The sequence below is a fragment of the Vidua chalybeata genome, chromosome 1, assembly GCF_026979565.1.
Source record: "Vidua chalybeata isolate OUT-0048 chromosome 1, bVidCha1 merged haplotype, whole genome shotgun sequence".
Lineage (NCBI taxonomy): Eukaryota > Metazoa > Chordata > Aves > Passeriformes > Viduidae > Vidua > Vidua chalybeata.
Window position 1 is genome coordinate 78301896 of NC_071530.1, and position 23161 is coordinate 78325056.

At 38.7% G+C, this 23161-nt stretch overlaps 1 protein-coding gene across 1 annotated transcript in view; it reads right to left on the minus strand.

The window, feature by feature from the left end:
- Nucleotides 1-479: 479 nt before the first annotated feature.
- Nucleotides 480-23161, minus strand: part of BASP1 (brain abundant membrane attached signal protein 1) — a 49626-nt gene continuing 26944 nt past the window's right edge. Inside the window, 1 exon segment of the mRNA XM_053962855.1 lies at nt 480-2105. Coding sequence (XP_053818830.1) covers nt 1365-2105 — 741 coding nt within the window. The 3' untranslated portion in view covers nt 480-1364.

The following is a 23161-nucleotide window of genomic DNA, read 5'->3' on the forward strand; positions in this document are numbered from 1 at the left end:
TATCCATATTTCAAAAACACAGGACTGGCCTTTTGAGACAGCAGTGGTTTATCTCCTATGTAATAGTAATGGGGAAAAGAACAAGTGTATCAGCACTAGAAATACTTTAATAAGACTAGGATTAAAATTACTTGCGTCATTTTAAACTATGAGTTTATAAAATCCACCGTCTTAGTCCCAATTAAAACTCAGTCAACATGCCTGTGGCTCTTCAAAAGAGCGAGAGCATTTTATTTTTTCACATGTTAATGCAGGCAAAAGCCATTTCTTCTTTGACTGGGATAAAAGATATATGAGATGCACTGTTCATTGACCACTTCTTCCAACCTCACCTAAGAACACTTGTGGCTGTTGGAGAGTGACTATTTATAGGAAAGTAAACAGCCCCAGACATAGTACTTCTTCTCTAAGTGTAAGAACCTCCTTTGCCTAGTTCTCAAGGGGTGAAAGTGAAGATTTAATCAGTCTTTACACTTATATATTTTTTAAATTATTTAACTTTTATTACTGTTGCACCATTTATACAATTACATATAATTTCAATGCATCCATTGTACATTTTGTTTTTTCATTTGTTTTCCAATGAGTGTGTGTTGGTGTCTGTGACACAGAATGGAAGAGAAACTGGAACTGCAATGAACGCAGACTTTTTCATTTCCACTGACCAATAAACAGAACTACAGGTGCACCCAACCACGGACATGCATTAACTCGTCATGAGAAATCTAGGTAGGCTAAGTAGGATGAGAATGCTTTTTACTCCCAAAAAATATTTGGAGAGGAAGAATTGGAGGATTGGCATTGAGAAATATGTGGACAGCTAAGTGGGTTTTGTCTGAAAGTTGGCATTCATCCACTGCATAAAAAAAATATCAAAATAAGAAAGGCTGTAAATAAAAAAAAAAAAAAAAAAAACCACAGAAAATACTGCTTTCATAAAGATCTGATTGCCTTGGCACAAACCTAGTGGGCAGAATCAAACGCATCACTCCCAAACCCCATTACAGAACAAAAAGAAGGTTTTGATACACCGGTGGAGTGCATTTACAGCAGTTCAGATACAAAAGATGTGCTGTACTTTCAGACATCCATTTATTTATTTATTTATTTTAATCCAGGACTTGTGTCAAGTTGGCAGAAAGTATATTAGATATTTCCCCACAAAAATACTATTTGGATTCTCCCCCCTCCCTCCCTCCCAACTTGATGGGACATCCTTTTCATTTTTTCTCTTTTTTTTTTCTCTCCTTCTTTTCTGGGCAATACATATTTGCTATTTCAGATCTGAAACGAGTTAGTATAGCTGAAAAAATAAAAAAAAGACACAGGTTGTTTTAAGTGGTTGTTTCAACAGGCTGTCCAATTTAATCTTGCACTGCTATGGTTTGATCCGAATTAGTCGCTGGAACTTCAGAAGGTTTCGCTTCCTCTGGAGGGGCTGCAGGGTCCGAGGCCTTAGCAGTTGAACTAGGTGCTGCTGTTGCCGCGGGCTCCTTGGAAGAAGGCGCAGCCTCGTTGCTGCTAGGTTTTGAGTCTGAAGCTGGGGCCACTTCACTTTTAGTTTCTTGGGCTGCAGGTGTTGCGGGAGCCTCAGTCTTTTTGGCTTCCCCTTCCTCTTTGCTCTTGTCATCTGCTTTACTGGGAGCTGTGGCTTCTGAAGGCTGGGAAGCTTTTGCATCGGTGCTAGGCTCAGAGGGCTTGGGTGCTTCGCTACTGGCAGCAGGAGCAGAGGCAGCAGTCGGCTCCTCTTGCTTGGGTGCCTGTTCGGTGTTCTTCTGTGGCTCTACTTTTGCATCAACAACAGCCTCTGACTTCTCAGGTTCTGTTTTCTGGGTTTCTTCCTGGGTCACTGCTTTCTCCTTCTCCCCTTCTTTTTCTTCCGTCTTATTGGCAGTGACCTGCGTATCCTTTTCTCCCTTCTCCTCCTTGTTGTTCTCCTTCACTTCTGTGGTCTCTGTGGTTTTCTGGGCATCCTCAGCCTCCTTTGGAGTCTCCTCTTCCTCAGTTGCTGCTCCTTCAGCCTTCTTGTCTTTGTCTTTTGCTTTTTCATCATTGACACTGTATCCCTTCTTCTTCTTGCTCAGTTTGCCTCCCATGCTGGAGCTCTGTAACAGAAAAGAGAAAGGGGTTGATTACACAAAGCCCAATATTCACCACTGAGAGAATCAACAGAGTGCAAAGGAAAAATTGACTCTGGTTCCTGAAAGGGAGACCACATGAGGTTTGGTAAGATGTTGTCAGCTGAATGTACCGATGCTGCAGAGCACCACTGCCACTGAGTTTACGTCCTGCTCAGCCCTGCAGAATTTCAGTCAGCAAACACCCTTCTGCCACATCACTTTTTGAACAGTCCTGCAAGCACCTCTAACCTTGGTTACAGTTCAGCAGGGAGGAAGGGACAGAGTAGCAAGAAGTTACAGGACGATGGAGGACTAACATACAACCACAATCTTCTGTGGCCTAAGAGTGGAAGTAGAAAAAAGACATTTATTTTCAGGCTAGGAATGAACTAAATTTGGCTGTCAATCATGGCATCCACCCCTGGTTAACACAAAGTCCACCATCACTTTAGTAAAGGCTCTGAACCACCTTTTCATCAGGGTTTGGAGAAATCAAAGGAAGCTTAGAGTCAGTGAGAAGGCTAACACAGAAGACTGCATCTACTCCCTACGCCTCGCAGCCTGGTTACTCTCACAGCCCGTTTTTGTAGAGAGCTAATGGTACCAGGGGCCAGGAGCATGTGCTTCCCTCACCCAGAGGGATGTGGGTCCCCACATCTGGCAGCCCCAGAAGCAGGAACAGCTCCCACGCACAGAGTCCCACTCAACTTTGCAGATTCCACAGGAATTGCCTGCCCAAAGTTCTACACTCAGCAGGATGGGAGACACAGAGCCTGAAGCACAGCAACACCATTCCATAAGACAAGAAACAAATACAGGCACTTCTGACCACAAGCTTACATGAGGCATGTGACATGATGCAATAAAAAATGAGAGAAGAGAGGGGCATATTTGTAGCCTCTGCACCCAGTTTTCAAGCATGACAAGCAATAACTGCTCAGTTATTTAGAAGAAGTTGACCATGTGTATAACCATATCAGTATTTATACAGCCTTTATGTGGGAGTCTTAACTAAGAATACACAGAATCTTTCACAGTACTTCAAAGCAAACTTTGTCTATGGAAACAGAAGGAGACACAGATATATTGGATCATTACTGAAAACAAAAATCTCTATGAATGGAGAAAAAAATACATTTTTATTATTAAAGAAAATATTTAATTCATGATTAATGAAAGGTTAAGAGAAATATTTTTGTGTTTTCTACTATTTGAAAATAGGAGATGGTGACTTTTTTCAAAGAACTGTCAAACAAATGTTTAATGTAAGAACCTCTCCAAGGGAGATGACTCATTCTAATTTTCTGTTTTGCACAGGTAGATATAATTATAGGCTGTATTTTTTTCACACACTTGCTAAAACTGTGAATACAAATGAGTAAAAATTCATATGATTGCTCACAGCAGGCTGAATATAAAGTAATATTACATACAACTAAGAACAAGCTGCCTCTCAGTAGATTATCTGCTACCACAGATACAAGCCCCAGGTAGAGTCCAACAGCCAAATATCCACACATCTTGGGCAAAATTGAGATATTATGGTCAGCAGAGATCTTTCTGACTTCAGCCTTCAAAAAGAGTAACAATTTGCAAATACTGTTGAAACATTATCACACAGCCCTGCAAAATGGTAATGTGATGTTATTGAAACACTGCTTTATTGTCTGAAATTTTACGGGAACAGCAATAAAAGGATTAACTGCCAGAGAGTCACAGCTGAGCAATCTAATCTCTACCTTCATGACTGAGTTATCAGGTTTTTAGGTATTTAGGGCAGGCTGTGGACATTAGTTTATTATCTGACACTTCTAGATTACTCCATAAATATTGCCCTGATTATTGTTTATGTGCAGTTTCAACCAAATATTTTGAAAGGGTTTTTGCAAGTCAGTCTGATTGGAGATTTCTATTGAAGCCATGTGTGTATCCCAATTTGTGATCCCTAATTAAGCCTTTACTTGTTTTCCAGCAAAGCCCAGGTACAGTGAGCCTAATTTCATTTGTTGTGTCTTCTGCATTTTTCAAGATTTTGCTATTTCATGAATAGTAACACACCACAATTTATATTTCTTTCCACAACAGTCTTTTGACCTCATATATAGTTGGATACAGAATGTCTATGCCAGAGAACCTTTAAAAAGTAGAGAAGCATGCATATGAGAAATGTGCTCCCAAACTAAGAAAAGAAATATTCACTGTCTTTGCTTGGAGGTACACTGTGAAATCTCTGTGTCTCAACTGGCATCACAGCCAGCTATCTCAAAGTATTGGAGCAGGAGATGAGGAAGAGTTTCAGAGACTACCATTATGGTCTATTAGCAAATATTTACATTTACAAATGGACTGTCATCTTCCAGCAGAGTTTCAACTACTTTATAATAGAATAAATTCACTCTTTGGGATGCTGAATCTCATATCTCCCTGTTAAAAAGCTGTCTAGATCATAGTGATAACAGCAGTGCCAGGCTATGATGCAAAAGCAGAGTAATCATTGGGGTCATCACCCAGGTAGCAATGCTACAAAGTCCCTTTTTCCCCAGATCTGATTTACAAACATTCCTCCTGTCCCCAGACTTCTGATAACACATCTGGGCTTCCCTGTAACCTTTTTTAGAAACAGCCCCACATGTCCCACTTCTTCAAATAGACGTTGTCCCAGCCCGAAGCACAGCTCTGAACCATCCAGTGCAGAGTCTAAAGGTGTGGCAGACACAAAGCAGACCTTAAAAAGTATTTTAAAATTACAACCATTCTATAACTTCAAGAAGACCAGCATGTGAACCACTACACCTAAGCGTCTCCCTGATTGTGCTGGATATTGTAGTGGGGATAATCCTGCCTGGTACTAAATGAAAGTGAATGTCAGTGAAATGTCTCCCAAGTGAAGCAAAGTGCAAAAAGCCATTGAGATGTGAATTCATACATTGTTAAATACACTCTGTGTTACTACCTACATGTTAACACTTGAAAGACATCTTTCCTATCCCCCCCATCAAAGGACTAAATTATGAAAAAAAATTAAAGGGGATGCACCCTCTGTTCCAGTGAGACTGGGGTCCTGGCTTCACTGCTCAGCCTCTTCCATTACCCCTGCCCCTCCCTAACCCCAAAATCACTGCATTCACCTTGGACCCAGGACCAAAGTTTGCCTGCAACTATTGACCACTATTTAGAAGCTGAACCCCAGTAGGTCTTCAGTTACTTGCACTTCCATTGACAGGTACAGGTTTTGAGCTAGCTTAAGCAGCTGCCAGCTGAACCTAATGTTTGCTGTAGCAAGCATGTTCCAAACAAAGATCCTTGAAAATGTTGGTGCTGACCACCATTGGTATAAAATGGCACAGCAGTTGATGGCTGTGCCTTCTTACTGCTATAAAGAAAAGGGTCGAGAGAGAGAGTATAGAAGCCGATTTTGTATAAGAAGTTGCAATATATCAGTAATTTTCGGGGAACTTTGGTGAACAGCTCTGCAGAACAGTACTTCAGAATAGTGAGGGAAAATATAATACTTGGAAGCTACAATAGACTTTGTCTGCTTCCCAGGCTGGTCAATATACTTTGTATTGCTCTTCTTATGGAAAAAGAAACAAAACCAGAGATCACTGTGTCTGACATTAAGAGAGCTACTCCTTGCAACAGGAGCAAGGATTTCTTCAGTTTCTAGAAGCTGTTATACATTTTGCACATCCTGAAGTTTCCATTCTCCTGCAGGAAGCAGGAACACAACCAGAGAACTTGCATAGTTTTCTTTCTTATTGTATAGTAGAAATAATCTCTGGGGTGGATTATTTAGAATAAAACATTTTGGGTGTACAGGTCACCTGGAGAATGTTAAGCACTTTGAAATTTCCATATTTGTGATAATCAGGACTGAAAGATTCAATGTCCATTAGGCCATAATGCAAGAGGAGGAAGAACTCACGGAACATTTCAAATTCTCCAACTGAAGACTCATAGACATGAGTCCCTGGAACATGGGCAGCACACATTTGTACAGTTTGTAAAAAGAATTATTATTTGGAAGTTTTATACTTCAAATTTTTCTTCTATATTGAAAAAGACCCTAGAGTCAGACTCTTACTATCTCTTTAGTCAGTAAAGACTTGTCTGCCCAATTAGTATTATGTGTTTATAAACTTCTAAGCATTTCTTTTAGCAGAGGATTTCACACACCATTAAAGAGTCTGACTATTACAAGACTGGGTTTGCTATCACCCTCCCTCACAGTACTGCGAGCAGGGCAACAGGAAAGGACAAACTCACAGATTGCACCTGATGTTACCTCAGTCTTACTGCCAAAGCTAAACATCCAAAGCTCCTGCTTGACTGCGTGCAAAGCGTCGGGAGTTCAGTCCATTGCCAGAAAAACCAGTTCAGGAAGACAATAGGTACCTTCTGAAATTCCACTGCCTCCAGCACAAGGCAGGCACGTGTGGTGGGTCAGGCCAAAGTAGCCCTTGCACAAGCCTGTTCCCAGGCATGAGTTATCTCACACTGCCTGCAGACAAAAATGCACATCCCTAGCAAGGCAGAGTTTCAACACTCTAAATAAAATGAAATACTGATCCCAGAATCTGCCCCATCCCCCAGGTGCTGAAAATAGAAAGATCTTGAAGAAACCATTACCTCTCTGTACCCCATTGATTCACCCTACACCTTCATTAAAAAAAAGGGGCAAAAAGTTCTAATTAAGGGACACATATGGGAACTGAAAGAAACAAGGGGTATGCAAATGCTGTTTTTGAAAGATTTTCTGAATTTTTATGAAAGAAAAATACCCAAAACTTACAGCTTCTCAAAATATGCAGTAGAATTTCATGCTCCCCATTACACTTACACACACTCAATAGACATTCCTATCCTTGCCAGGTCAATCAATTTTCCAGGTTAATGTTAGAAAATGTCTGTTAGCATAATCTAGATGGAATTAGACTTGCTAGCTTTGCCTTTTAGCAACAAAGTCATGTTTTTATGTTCTTTCTCCATTATCTTCACTCATCTTTTGTTTCATCTCTTTTTACTTGGAATTAACAGAACAGAAATGCTAGGTCTCATTCAGGTTCAAGCCTCTTCAAACCTCAGAATCAGTGACTTTTTTTTCTTTTTTTTTTCCCTTCCCTTCAGTTCCCTTCCCTATCCTCATCTATCCTATCCTCTTTTTCTATGTTACTTATGCTTCAGAGCAGTGATGGGAACCAGCTCTTCTGCAGTCAGGCAGGCTGGTGTGAGGGAGGCAGAAGTAAGCACATTCTTGGCCATCTCTCCCTTCTGAGGAGATGCTGGGCTGGCACAAAGCTATGCCAGGAGAGGCAGAGCACATCGTGGAAATCTGCACCTGCGGGGCTGTGAGCATCACCTGCACATCTGCATGGACCCCAGAGCAGCAAGGTGCTCGGACGTGAGGTGCACACAAAAAAATATGACCCGGTTGTTCCTTAGCACCATACAATTTTGTGTGTTTTGTGCTGTGAGACACAATAACAAACTGGAAACATCTGAGCTCGGCACTTGTGGTGTTTTCTTCATGGACCACAGATAATTTTTAATCCCTGCCTCCACATGTGCACAGTCCTGTAACTACTGCATCTCATTTCCTTCTTCCAAAGCCTTGTGAATCTCAAGATTTAAAAAAGGGGTATGGAGTAAAAGAACTGTGAATGCTTCAAACACAGAAATTATGCTCACCATCTATCCAAACTGTAATTTTAAAAGAAGCCAATTCCAATTTTGGGACCTATCTGTTTTCTTTTAAAACTCTGTCAATAAAGGAATTCTAGGAAGTAATACTGTCAAGTTTAAGTGCTTAATTCTCAGCCAGACTTCAGTTTCAGTTTTCTCTGGTGAGCAGCGGAATACATTTAATGCAAATTTCTTTAAAAAAGAAAAAAAAGGAACTTCAATTTTTATATTACTTTAAATTTCTCAGGGACATGTACACCACACCAAAATGAGAAGCATTATTTTTAATATGAGCAATTTTTTATTAATATAGCTAAGTTATTATTGTTGATAATAGACTTCAATTATGAGAGTTAAAATAATTTAAGCACACTGCAGGCTGATATAAAATTATCTCTGTCTATTTAAGAACTCACACATGAAAATCTGCTTCCTTTGAGAAGCTAATACAGCAAGTTATCAGAAAAGTTAACAATCACATGACAATTTTTTGGAGACCAAATTAAAAAATTGTACCTGAGATACTGTTAAGATTTATGTGATTGAGGTCAGAGGTGTGTATTAATTAATCAATTAGTAACCAGATTTTCCAAGAACAGATGAAGGGTGATGGTCAGCAATTTCATAACAGGTAAAGGTATTGCCAGAACTATCAATTTATAGAATTGAAGCCACAAGTACTTCACACTTGTAATTGCACCACAATTTTACACACACATTGCATGTAAAAAAGGTAGCTAGCTAGACAGAATTCCTGAATAAAAGTAAAATTTGTCCATTATTTGATCAAAGAGTGCTGAAGATTTTATGGGTTACTTTGAAAGCCACTGTTGGAGACTCTGGACTTGCAACCTTCTGACTTGGAGGGCCCTACAGATGAAGAACCTGGGTGCACAACAGCAACTGAAGATCCAATACTCAGCCTGACTGTGGTCAGACAGCAGCACTCCCTTGGCTGTAGGAGGGTCTGTGGGAACAAGAAGGTGACAGCACTGCCTTATGCAGTCTGTGTGTGTCACTCTGTGAGAGCCACTTGAGTGAAGTACTGACCTGTGTGCTGCAGTCACTCTGTAGGAGCAGGTGCCCAAATATAATACAGCTCATTTCCACAATGCACAAGTAGCCTCTCCAGCTACAGAGCCATCTTGCAGAACGCATAAGCTGAAAACGCGGGCCATTCTTGCCTTCCTGAGTCAATGAGCAGCATGGAAGAAATGCTCTGCTGTGCGCAAATTCCCTCCTCACCCCAGGCAAGGCTGTGCTTTGTAGGCAGAGAGAACATCTTTTGTTAGACCACCTAACGGGGAGAGAGATAACAGCACCCCTATTGTCCTTAGACAATTGTCTACAACTGACACATTTTCGTGTTAGTTTTCTTCGTTATTTTCCTATTGCTGGTTTCAAAGCAGAATTGCAGTGTTTTGCCACGTGTGGGCTTTTTTCACTGATCCAACACAGAACTACTCTGCCCAGCAGTGCAGATACAACCTCCAGCACATTCAGTTTCATCCCTGGCAGCAAATCCAAGGCTGTTTTGCATTGTGTATAACAAAAGAAGTCATATTAAAAACTGAGCAAAAAAGAAGCAGCATAAAATACATTATTTTCACAGTGCAGTGGATGTATTACTCAGCTTTGCATTCAGTTCATCTGATACTCTGCTTAAATTAAAAATGCTGCCATCAATTTCTATTTATTTGCCTCATCTGCTCCATTCTGTCTACCAGTCTTCTTACAGATTCAAGACCCCTTTAAAGCATTTCTGCTATATTCAGATTAACTGCATATGTTCTCTTTGTTGAATAATAAAAGCAGCTTGCAGACATGCTTGTGCAGGCACACACATGCAGCCAAAAGTCAGCCTGCCCCAGAGTAAGATCTTAATCACACTATTGTTAGGCACATGATTGGAAGAGGAAACTCTGCTGTAAACACCTGCTTTGCAAAGACTGAAATGAACCTTACAAGAACACATCACGTAGAAACAGCTTGCAGGATTCAAATAACCTGAAAAACTAAGCCAAGACATATAAGCATATGCTGTCTCCTTCTTATTTCTAAATTGCCACATCATTTTGGGGTTTGTGCATGTCTCCTCAGCAGCCAGCTTAATAAATATTTTGTACTAGCCAGTTTTCTAACCTGTACCCTAGAATCAAGTTTCTAAGTAGGCAATGATGCAAATTTCAGAGGTGGTTATTACCCACATCTTTGAAGCTGTTTAGGTCCCAGGACATGCAACATAGAGGGAGCGGTGAGATTCCACACGTGTTATTCCAATTATGGCCAGCCAATTTTTGCCTCCCTCAAATACCTAAGACACCACCACCATGTATAATTACAAAAACACACAAGGTGATAAAAGCCTAGATAATGGGATGATTTCCTTTTAAATCATATTTTGCTTGAATTCTGTCCCTCCAGTGCAATCCCTACCATGGATCTCAACACCACAAATATGCTTGGCTTGTAGACCCAGTTCCTCCTTTGGATGCCTCCAAAGACTACATTAAAAATGTAACAGTCAAATGCTAGCAAGCAATGAAAACATTATCCTCCTCCACACTATAGTCCTACTGAAGAGCAGTGGTGGGAAGACCTCATTCCTGGAGGGACTTCACACTGGAAAAGGGAAGCAAGCTTAACACCTATAGCTTATATTTTTCTAGCCTTTTCCTGATCAAAGAACAGTCTGGGGAACATGAAGAGAGTTGAAACTCATGCTTTCTATACTAAAAAAAGGAAATTATCATATGATCTTAATTTACATGTTTTCTTCAATAGCAAAAGTTTTTGGTTACTGCTTGTATATATAGTAAACTTACCTGTCATTTCTTAAAGTAGTCATGGAGAGCCACATTCACATTCTGAATAAGGCATTTGGGTATTTAACTAGGTAACAAGCTCACTAGAGAAAGTTATTTATGGGGATCTATATTTACATTTTATTTGTCTAACATTCCACACTCAAAAACACCTCTATTACTTTAATGCCCATTTAAATGGTCAAACTAGTTTTAATCAAACTTGAAAGAGTAGTTAGAATTTTAATTACAGTATGCTATAAGAAACAGGTGCATTAGTTTTGAAATCTAGGAACTACCAGTTTTACTTTGAAAATGGATTCTCTAAGTCATTGCTAAATTCCTCCTCATTTTTGTTTTCCATCTCATGGTGCTGCTCGCTGAAAAAAAAGCAATGGCTGTAAAAAAACATTCTTAAACCCTGGCTGTAAGAAAGCATCCTATACCTGGGAACAAAATGTTTAACAGACAGCCCAGATCTAGGATAAGTCATGACAATCCTTAGACTATGTCATTTCCTTATTCTGTTTGCATGACACCCTCACCACAAGGAACGAAACCCCATTTACGATTATAAACCAAATCCAGTTCTCAGTTTTGTTTTTCATTTTTAAATCTGAGGCACATGGACTGCAACACACCATTTCTGACTGTAGCACACGACTCCACAATTGCGCCACTGAAAGGAGGAAAACAGGGAAGCAAGGCCAGCCACCAGTGAATTAAAGCAGCACCTGCTGCTGCTGTGCATATCGTGGTTTTCATTAGAGCACTGCAAGCTCTTCCTTCCAAAATACACAGTATTTAATTCACCCAGCAAAACACAACAAAAAATAGCAATTTAAATGAAATATTTATTGTTGACTCCTTTATTCCATAACATAACTCCTTAAGTATTTTAAGATTTAGTATCTAGTTAACATATTCTCTGTCTGCTTCTGTTTTAGCTCTATACTGAGCTGCAGGAATAGCTTTTCTCTCTTTTTCCTCAAAAGGAAATGATTGCACATCAACTTGATGCTCCTGGATGTACCACATTTTTGGGTTTAGACATCAGAAGAGGTTGGCTGATTTTAAAAGAACACTGACAGCTCTTTTCTCCCAAAGAACATGCATCGACTTCAGTCACTGATGATGCGTCCACCGTCCCAATAATCTCAGCCCTGAACACAGCAACAGCATTCCTCAAAAATTAAGGCATATGCAAGAATCACAGGATAAAACCAATTTCATCCTCCAGTTAATACACAATTGCTAATGACAGTTAAATTAGTAATTGAAACATTATTCCAAAAATACCTGTACATCTAACATGGCATTAGAAAGCTGAGCATGCTTACGCCTTTAGGATAGTGTTACACATCATGCGTCTGGTGGAATTTAACCTCCTGTAAGCAACCAGCACAAAGCCTACTCACCACCTCAGCAGCACTTACAGGGCATTTTACACCAACTCCCTGAAGAGCTGCTGCATTTCTTCTTGGAATAAAAACTTCTTACTTTCAGTCCATTTTAAACAAAAAATGTTGTACTGAAGTCAATGTGTTCAAGTCAAGTCAAGACTTGCATAACATCAAAACTACCTATAATTAAACCTGTGAGACTTTGGGCTGAATTACAAGTATTTCTCATGTTGCTAAGAAAAAGTCTTCCTCGTGATCACAGTATCAGTGTCAGCAGCTTATCAGCTCTCAGCTTCTCACAGTTCTGTTATAATAGCATCTTCTAGTAAAGACGTGCTCAAAAGAAATCAGGAAAATGGAAGATGGAATGCTCAACACCTTGGAAAACTTTCTATATTTGTGTTCCTGAGCAGTCATTTGTGCCATATACATTTTCTACCAAACTGCAGCTTTGTCTATTATATTAAGTTTTTCACTTTGGTCTCTTTCACTTCCTGGTTCTCACACTAGCACAATGTGCGGGTTTTTTTTAAACCAGCATACATTAAGACAAAAGAAAATCTCATATTCCAGACTTTCTTTTTTATCTTATTTAGAATGCATGTTTAATACTGCATTTTGACTTTTTTCTTCCCCCTCTACTCTTTCTTTTTACAAAATATTACATTCAAGTTGATTTACCAGTTTTCTTTAGTCACTGGGGGAAGTTTACCAAAATGACATGGAACAGGTACTCAAAAACCACTGAAAGAAAAGAGAATTAACCAGCTAATTTTTACTTGTGTCTCACCTCTCTCAATCTTTTCCACCAGTACTCATTTGCACTCCTCTAATGACTGTTAAAAGTACCAAGAAATTTTAGGCAATCTTTAATTAAGACTTGCAATATTCTCCAAAACTTGAGAAATGAGAGCTGTATTTCCTGACACAGATGGAGAACCATAGGTATGCATCTATGAGCACTGTCACTGGAGCCTTTTACACTCCTTCAGTGCCACATGATGCTAATAAGATAAAGCATATTCTGTGTGGGCCAGAGGGTTGAGAGAAAAGAACCATTGCTTGCTTTTTGATTTCAGTGGTGCAGGATGACAGTGGGAACTGCAGAACAAAACCAACATCTGTTAGAGAGTTTTATCTCCTGATCCAACAGGATAAAGGTCAGCTTTAAGAAACTCACTTTAAAAACATAAAGTGTTTCTAATCATCCCAAAGTAAGAGCCATGGCAGGCAGTAAGCTGTACCATGTCACATTTTAAGCTATTAGACATCAGCTTGGATTCAAGACTCCCAGGCTTAGACTGATTGCCTAAATTGCCTAAATTTCTTTCTGAAATTTTCACTGGCTGTACTTTCTCTTTTCTTTTTGCTTGTTTTGGTTCGGGTTATATTGGGATGTCTGATCAGCTCTGCTAGAGGGAAGGTTATGTAAGACCAGAGGGAAACAAGTCCATTTGGCAAGATATGAAGTGAGCAGCTAGTGCAATCCATGAATTGCACTAGGAGATTTACGTTCAAACCAGGAAAGGCAGAAATCCAATTTAATAATTACTCAGCCAGGACCATTCCAAGCTAGCAACTACCCAAAAAGAAGAACATCACTGCAGCAGCAATGAAAACTAAAAATCAGGAAAGATGATCAGATGCATATCTCTTCTCGATAAAATAGCTTAGTTTACATTTCCATTTAAGTATCAGTAGGAAATCTGTCCATAAGAGCTATCAAATCTAAACTCACTAAATGGAAGCAAAACTAACTTTGCAGGGAGGGCTGTGGAGTTGGATGCCCTTTTCCACTCCCTCACCTGAGCATTAACTTGCATTTTATGTCAATGAATTTAGTTATACCCAATATGGCCACAATTCAATTTTAGTAGTTCAGAATCCATACCAATTGTCTTTGATGATATAGCTCTTAGATGGACCTCCATCAAGACTGTATGTAGGCCACTTTGCAGTTTTGGTCACCTCATACAATATGTGTATGAGGTGAAAAAAACTTACTTTCCAATGCCCATATGCTATTTACAGAGAATTATTACAGTCATTCCTTCAGTTTAAGAAGATTTCAGCCCATGGCTATGTGAAAAATTTAGTCTAACCAAAGAAGGTAAGCACACATCAATATAAAGCATAACCAAGCTATTTCAGGATTTAAATGAGAGAAATCTATCAAAGCAATGGTGACTTCAGAAATATGGAAAATTGGTTTTCATTTTTCAAGACAGAGCCATAAATAAAAAGCAAAATACCACTAGAAAGGTTCTGCTAGCTGTTTCAGCACTAATATATTTTAGTAGTAGCCCATGTTTCAAACCAGCCCTGCAGCTCCATTTCTCTGTCCCCCATACTAGCAGATACATGGAACCCATCTGTGCCCTAAGAAGCCCATGTTGTAGGAGTAAGATGATATAAATTCATTTTAATTCCATTAACAGAACACAGCTGCTACAACTCCCAAAAGTAACTGGCTTTTCCAGAGGCTTTTTATAATCAGTTCTGGCTGGTGAGGTAGCAGTGGTCAAACTGGCCAACAGTTCAATTTGGGGATTTTTCCCTTTCTTCTCTAGCAGGTCAGCTGGTGGGACAGGGCCCCTGCATTCCCCTGTGAGACATCATAAAGAAATGTGAACTGAGTTAATGCCTCTGCCCTGATGCCTCAGCTCTGGCTCCCAGAGTTTGGCAATTCATTTTCTTGGGCACTACGGAGAGGGAGCTGCACTTCATAAACTTCAAGATGTTGACTGTCAGGAGCCAAGAGGCATATAGCTCTGCAGAAATCATGTTCACAGTTCTTCTCACTGCAGTTTTCTGGGTAATCCCCCCCATATGCACAAGCTGAGCACTAAATTCACACATCCCAAACAAGGGGGCTGGGTTGAAATATGATTCAAGCGCTCTGAAGTCTCTTATCCATATTTGGAAATATTACTTTCAAAGGTCTCATGCTATCCCAAAAAATGCCAAGTGAGCTAGTTTCAAGAAATATGTCACAAGAAACACCTAACTATTTTAAGAATATTTACAACTACAAATATATTAATTTCATTTTCTTACCTACCTCTATCTCTTACTTTCTGTATTTCTTTTATTTTTAAGCACGGGTAACTGGTAAGCAATACCATAGGTAAGGTTATTCAATGATTTACACATAAACCAAAAAAAATTCCTTTTTTTACAGAAATGCCCAATTTCCCTGTCCACTTTCAGCTCAGCAACTCTCCGCTGTAAGTGGACAAATCTTCTATTTAAGTATTTATTTGCTTTTGCAACGTGGCGTTTAAAAAGAAGTTTCCTTTTCAAATTCTACTCTGTGTGAATGTATGAGTCTAAAACGTTTAGATTCTTTTATGTTGCTTGCCAGTGACTTCAAACTTTGCTCGTCACAAACTTCTCTGATTCTCACAGAATCTGACATGATCCATTTCATTCCAAAAGAATTATTCTCCTTACTCAGGACAACTTAGATAAATAATGCAAAGCTACAACCACCCCATCACATTTTCCCTAGAATCACAACATGCTCATTTACAATAGGAGGCATCTGATTCTCAGAAGGTGAAATAGCCATCGTAGAGCAGTGGGACAATATTCTTTGGTTTAAGCCTCTGGAACCTGTCATAGTACAAAAGTGTACCATGGTAAAAATGACAGATGAGGTCTTCCCTTTCAAAACAGACATATATCACTGCACTAAAACTGTAATACATCAAAAAGTCATAAGGTTGCCTCTTTCCCTCTTTCTATTTTCAGAGATCCACAGCAGCCTGAGGTCGAAGGAGGCAAAAACCCAAAACCTACTCAATCTTTCCCAGTTGCTCTTGCATGGAAGGCCATCTGATATGCAGCCCAACTTCCCCATTTGCAAAATGGGATAATATAGTTTTTCATCTCCAGAAAAGCTCTGCCTGATGCCAATAGCTGCTGTAAGGGCTCGGAGATATTTCTCCTTGTTTTAAAAAGCAAGCCCATCCCATAAGATTCCTTCACCACAGTTCTCTCTTAGAGAAGGCTGTTTTTCTGCATATTGGCACTGTACTGAATTGCTCTCTCTGAAGCTTCCCACTGTACACCACATACGAGAACAGCATAATAAGCAAGTCACTCACGGTGATTTTACAGTATTATGTCAATACTGCAATGGGCAGTTGTAAAGCATCTCTGACCAATTTCAGGTATTGCTGAAAAATCCTTCTGGAACCAAGCTCCTTCACATTTATGCCTCTAGGCTGAGAACATCTGTACACGGACATTTTGATTTATGGTTCCAAATATGCACACTTCTCTCAGTTACGGTTGACTTGCTGAGAAGGATTTTTTCTCAAGCTAAGAAAGCTCAGGTGTATCCAGCTGGATGAAGATGTAGCTACTGCTTGGCAGCCATCTTAGTGCTTTATGGAAGACAGATGTAGGAAAACAAATAGAAAATTTTTTCTCAAACAGAAAATTTTGAATCTTTGAAAAACAACCATAAGCCCTTTTTAATCTGCTTTCATTATGTTTCTGGGCATTGGACACATTCTGGTCACTGCTATATTTATTTTGTGTTTATCAGTTAGATGCATATCTCTGTTAAAATGACATCTCTTTTAGAAGTGATTATTCATATTTGAACAGATACAAGAGGAAGTTCTAAATTGGTTCACTAACTTTCCAAGACCTTTTTAAAGATTACACAAGTTTGAAAATTCTGAGTTATATTTGTCACATTCTGCAGAAGCTTCCTTTCCTACCCACAGATCTGAGCTGTAGCAATTACATTATTATAGTCATAGAAAGTAATGAAAATCGGAAGTGGCTTCCTTTAAAGTGTGATTAAGCATCAAGTAGATGCAGCAACACGGCACTGCTGGAGATGATATTCAACAGAGGAGGATATGAAAGGATCATCTGAAAGAAATGGCAGAAATTAGGGATTTTTGAAGGGTAAAAAATTTAGGTACATTCCCCTCTAAAACACCACTCAAACCAGTTTCTCCTCTGGAATTTCAGAAGTCTTGGTAAGTAAATCAAGATCAGCAGTACACATTTGACCAGATCAGTATCAAGGGAATGAAGAACAGCCCCACAGCTCTCAGTTCTTAGTACTTGCACCGAGGCACAGACAGCTACAAAGGACTGCAGGCCAGGCTCAGAGTCACAAACTGAATTTGTGGACCGCTGACTTTGTACCTTTTGATTTTAATTTTGGGTTTTTTAAATTATGAATAGATTATGTGGCACTGAGGGACATGGTTTACTGCTGAACTTTGCAGTGCTGGGTTAAGGGTTGGACTAAATGATCCTAGAGGTCTTTTCCAGCCTAAATGTTCCTATGAGTCTATGCTTCTACAGGTTATGTCAGAACATTTACATTACATAACCACAAGTCTTTTGAAAACATACTTTCCACGTAAAAAGTTCAAAAGTTACAAAGGAAGAAAGAAAAAATTTAGAGGCTTTTCTTTTTCCTTTAAAACTAAAAGAAAACTACTTTCATTATCATATTTATCAGAGACCAGTCAGGAAAATATTCATGTGTGCCAAAAAGCATTATAGATTCTAGCCTGAGAAAGAAGAGAGCTTAAAATAAATAAATAATATGGGATCCTAACAAAATGATTCAGCTTCAAATTTACTCAGTTTCTATGAACACCTGTATTTGTAAATTGACAAGTCATAATTTTATCATAAACTCAAAGCATTTGGATTTTTTTTAAAACATCAGCTCTAGTACTGATTACAAAAATAATCTAGATTTCACTTCTAATCTTGGATTAAGCAAGAAAATTCTTGAAAGAGTCCTAAACCATAAGGCAACTTTTGTCTCATGATTTCTTACAACATCATTCATTTTAAAAGTTTATGCCTGGGAATACTGCATGCCTGCAAGAAAGGTATGTTAAACATTCATTTTTAAAATGGATGTCAATTTATTTCAATCATTCATACTTGTTAGGCTGGTATTCAGATAAGTTCAAGACACACAAGAGTCCTTTAAATTTATTTTTAAATTTGTGTGAGTATTCTTAGCATGCCTTGTTCTGGCAAGTTAACTGTACATATTCAGAAGCCAAGATATGCAGGACCATTTGAAATAAACCTAATAAAGGACTGTATAACAAGGCCATAGAGAAGACTGAAGAATTGTAGATGGAAAGTAGAGAACTGAGTCTCTGGTAACTAGTATGCCAGGAGTATGGAGATGGGAGTCTGTCAAAGTCAGCACAGGAAGAGAAAGAAGATATCTCCAGCATTTTTCCATTCAAACCTACACATAAAATACAAAATTGCCCTAAAATTATTAAATTAACTTTATAAAATTGAGAACTATTTTGTCATCTACAAGCTAGATATAGTGAATCACTGTAAGACAATCTATGCCATTAACTCTCCAGCTACTGAGCGTTCTGACATAAATTTCTTTCCTCTTTTGCACATTACTGATATTTTTACTTTTGGTGCTCTTGAGTGGTTTTCCAGCTGGAATACTATAACAATAATTGGATTCAATTTATTTTATTTATAGAATTCAATTAATCCACAAATGAAAACACAGGAATTTTACCTGGCTGCCTATTAGGCCATTTCAACTGTTTTTTTCTGGATATTTTTTAACATCTTTTTTTGTATCTCATCCTTATTTTTAGAAACTGGCAAATAATAATTTGCTATTAGAAAAGATTAAAAGAGCAGTTCTAAAATCTGTTCAGAGTAATGTAGTAATTCAGATATAAATCAGTGTGCATTTTCAGTATTGCTGAAGAGACGGGGGCTTCCTCACATCTTTTTAAGATCCAGACTTTATTTGCATTAATTACCTTTTCAAAATTCATTTGAGGGGTCTTGAGGGTTTTTCATTATGATCTTTTCCTCAAAGACAACAGTAAATAGTGCAAAGCAAAAACTCAGTCTTTACAAAATGCCATCATCATTAAGAATAATTTTACAGTTTGACTCAACTACAAAAAAAAAAAGCTTCGAAATGCTAAACAAAAGTGATCTGCAATGAATGTCTGTAATTCAGTACTCAAATAAGTATTAAAAAACTAAGTTTTATATTTAGGAAGGTGGAATTTAACTGGGATCTTTAATCATATCTCCAGCATTTACTAGTACAATTCTCTTTCAGTTAAAAAAAAAACAGTAAGGGACAGAAAGACTCCAGCACTGTCTGCTTGTTCTATGAATGAAGAACATGAATAGAAGCTGGAGCATAGAATACTTAAGCAGAGGCTCTGAAGCCAGTTGGCTTTGTTGAACCAAAAATTCAGCAACTTTTTTTTTTTAAATCAAGTGTTCCATATGCAGCCCAACTGTATGACATCTACAGTTACTCAATTGCAGGGCTCAGTTGCCAGAAACATTCTCATACTAGCAAGCAGCAGCTGGAAAACATTAGTCTCAATGGCAAACCTGGGTGAATATCAATATCTGCAAGCTAATAGCCAGAGAAAAGAAATATTGCAGCTATACATGACCACCTGCCTATACAGATTGAAAGCAATTAAGTCTCTTCTCAGCTGAGCATCACTCTCCTCAGATCACTGTAGTGACTTTCTAACAGCGTTTAGAAAGTCAGTGGAAGTAAATTTTTTTACCTTTGCAAGATACACCACCGTTTCTCCACTGTAAATTGCTGAGATTTTTAGCCTCTCCTTGACTAGCACCTCAGCACAATGCTCAGTAGCAGAATGCACCACAGAGCCCATGAAATCTCAGCACATGGAATTAAGCACATGGAACAAAAGAGTCAACGCTCAGCTGCAAAAACATTCAACAATTAATTAAATATTTAACTACAGAAGGATGAAATTATAAGCCTGAGTTTCCATTAGCCTTCTGTAACTCTACCTTGGACTTATGTCTATGAAAATATAAAGACCTGTCATCCCTCATGTGACATGATGAACCACTTTACAGCTCTGTTAATAAGTAGATAGGAGAAGAGAGCAACAGGAGAACAACTTTATGCACGTACCCATTTTTTGTATTAAAAAAGAGAGACATTAGAGTATGATTGCAATTAAAGTTGCCAGGAAACAAAGTCTGGAGTTTGTAAAGAGGTAATAATATCTGAGAAAAGAGTGTTTTCTTTCCCCTTCCCTTGGTACTAGAAAGGAAGTAGAGGAAAAAAAAAAAAAAAGAACAAAAGAGTAAATGTTAAATGTTACCACTCTCCACTCCCATTCAGATGTGGGGACTTCATCGAGCCTGTCAGTCTGCACTTATTTTGAATCAGTGGTTACCCACAGAAAATAGGAATGCATCACTGAAATGTTTATTTTCCCTGTAACACCTCATATGGAAATCTTGCAGCTCTGAAAGGGTCCATGCTCCACTGCTGATCTTGCTACGATTTGAGAGACCACCAGCACTTCAGGCCTCTGTGCAGATTTATAAGTAGTATGGGATGAATAAACAGTCACAGCCTGAAAAAATTATGTGTACATGAAGACACTTCCCTAGAATTATTGTATGAACACCTCCAAGTTATACCTTTGTTCTTGGAGCATGATATTGCTGAGAGGTTTCTGTAACACTAAAGACACACATCACTTTCAGATATTAGCATAAATTTGGTAGTATAGGTTCATGGAAGTTATTATTCTTGTTCACTTAAATCCGCCTAAATTTTCAACTCTACTTTAAATGCAAAAAGAAAATAAAACATGCACTGTCCTACCACACCTTTTCCCCCTGAGAAGACACAGGACTTTGCATCTCATCTGGATTTGGTGTCATGAGGTAACACTGCATAGGAGACCTAGAAGCCTGAACAACCTATACTTAGCTAATACATTCCATGGAAATGGGATATAACATTTGTTAAGTAGTTCTTTCATTCCAGGCTATGTTTTAACTCTTTTCTACAGCAGTGTTTTAGATCTCAAACTTATTAAGGCATTAGGGCACTAATCTGGACATTACAAGCATAGTTACCAAGGAAAGCTCTTACGTAGAATCTGCAAGTTAAAGGTACAGAGGAAAGTTAAACCACAGATTTACACTAAGACTACTAGACAGATCATAAAGTACTGAAGAAAGAGTTATGATTGTAATTCAGAAAACTAAGTTAGTCGATGATATTGTCCATACTGAACATGGTCTAATATAAAATGTTAAGCAAACAATGCCAGGAGAAGGTTACTAAACTGGTCCTTATGCTTTTCTGATAATTCAAATGTTGTGTAAGTATTTGACAAATGGCAGACATCTCTGCAGCCCCCAGGATTAACAGTCATTTTAAGATGCCACTGATTATTTTTGAGGTCAATCTGTGTAAATGTTAAAGAGTGAAACTGCTTTTACATACAACAGAGTTTGCAAAAGGAGAAAGGACAAAAGGGTGACCTTTTCCCCTCAGAACATTTCTGAAGAAAGATGTCTTTTAGCTTTTAAGTGGATATTGGAAAATGGGAGGTCACCTCCCTCTCACTGTCTTTCCTCTGTTTTTTTACTATGTTCCTCACTGCAGAAATATCCAGAAAATTATTCTAGCATGCAAGGTAGTATGGACCCCACACAGAGAAAGCAACATGTCTTCTTTTCTAACCAAAAATCCAAATCAGCTTGTATACAGGGTCAGTATGGCTGATATCATTCTCTGTTACCATGATAGAGCATCTCAGCTTCAAGCTGTCCTGTGCATGTTCAGCACAGGATGTGTCCCATTTTCCTTTTCCTGATGCCATTTATCATCTTCCTGCTTCCTCTGCATTGGCATGAAGCAAAAAATCCCATGAAAAGCTGGAATTGCCAGAAGTAAATGCACACTTTTACTCTGCGAGGGTGAGAGGATAGGGACAAAAGAGAGACTAAAAAGCTGGACAAAAGTATATATAAGAAATCTATCCTTCACGTGTTCAAAAAGAGCAAGAATATGCTAACACAAGATGAGCTTTCATCTGTTTTTCCATGGGATCTTTGCAATAAAAAGTACTCCCCACCCATAAGTGGAAGTTAGATACACTAGCTGTTGTGCACAGGTGTAAGATGATGCCCTGGACTAGATGAGAAAGGTACAGCATTAGCAAAACCCCAAAACAAAACAGCAAACCAGCAAAGAACAAAAGCTCTCTCAGACCAGTAGTAGCAATTCTGGCAATGGAACTCGGCGTCTGTTTGGGCACAAGGCTGGCTTGCCCAAGTGCCTGGCATCACCAGGGAAGTGGCACAGTTTGACTGCACAAGGCTAAGCCCAGCAAGGCATCAAGTGAAATCTAAGCAAAGTGTACAGAGAAAAGTGCTCTACCTAACCCATTCTTGGTAAATGGCTGCTCAGTGCACTTGGGTTGGGATGTAGGGCTGACCCAGGAACCTGAGCAATCTACATTTGCCATAATATTCAGCAGAAAAGGGGTATGACATTGTTAAATGGTTTGATAAAATCCTCACTTCCAGTTTAATCTAGAGCAGATAGAAAATAGTAGAGTTACTTAGCAACGTAATTTATTTTTTTAAGACATAGATGAAGTTAGAGGCAACAATCTATATCTTTAAAACTACTTTTATAATTGTTCATATTGCTATAGTTGTATAAACTTCATTTATATGCTGGAAGTGATTTTTGTGCATGCTGTCTGTGACAAGCAGGGATAATAAACAACAGTCTACTGTTCTTCACTGTCACCTTATGCTGTACGTCACATTTTGGTCTGTACCGTACCTTCTGTAATTTGCTCTCCCCTTTTACTTACAGTGCCCCTTCACTTTTGTAAAGCACAGCTATCAAGACCTTCAGTAACAAAGAAATCCCCAAATTCTCTCACTCTCAAGCATTTTCCTGTCTACTACACTGCTTACAACATCAGAGTGGTACTCTGTGGAACAAGGCTGCTTTAAGAGTATAGCTGCCACTATCTATTGACACAGGACACTTTAAAATTAGAATGTAGTAAGAGACAGAGTTCAAGAATTGTGCACCCAGTCCAGCTGGAGAACATACAAACATCTTACAACTGCCTCATTAAATGAGTTCAGGGAAAGGGCATTGCTAAAAATGAAGAACAAATGTCTTGATTTACAGATCTACAGAGCATTTGCTGCAGTACATTAAACAACAGAAGTTGTTTTTAATTCAGTCTCTTTCTCTGAGAAGCACATAATGACACCACATCACTGCTGCTAAGGAAGAGCCCAGAAACAACATGTACAGTGCAAGTCATCTGTG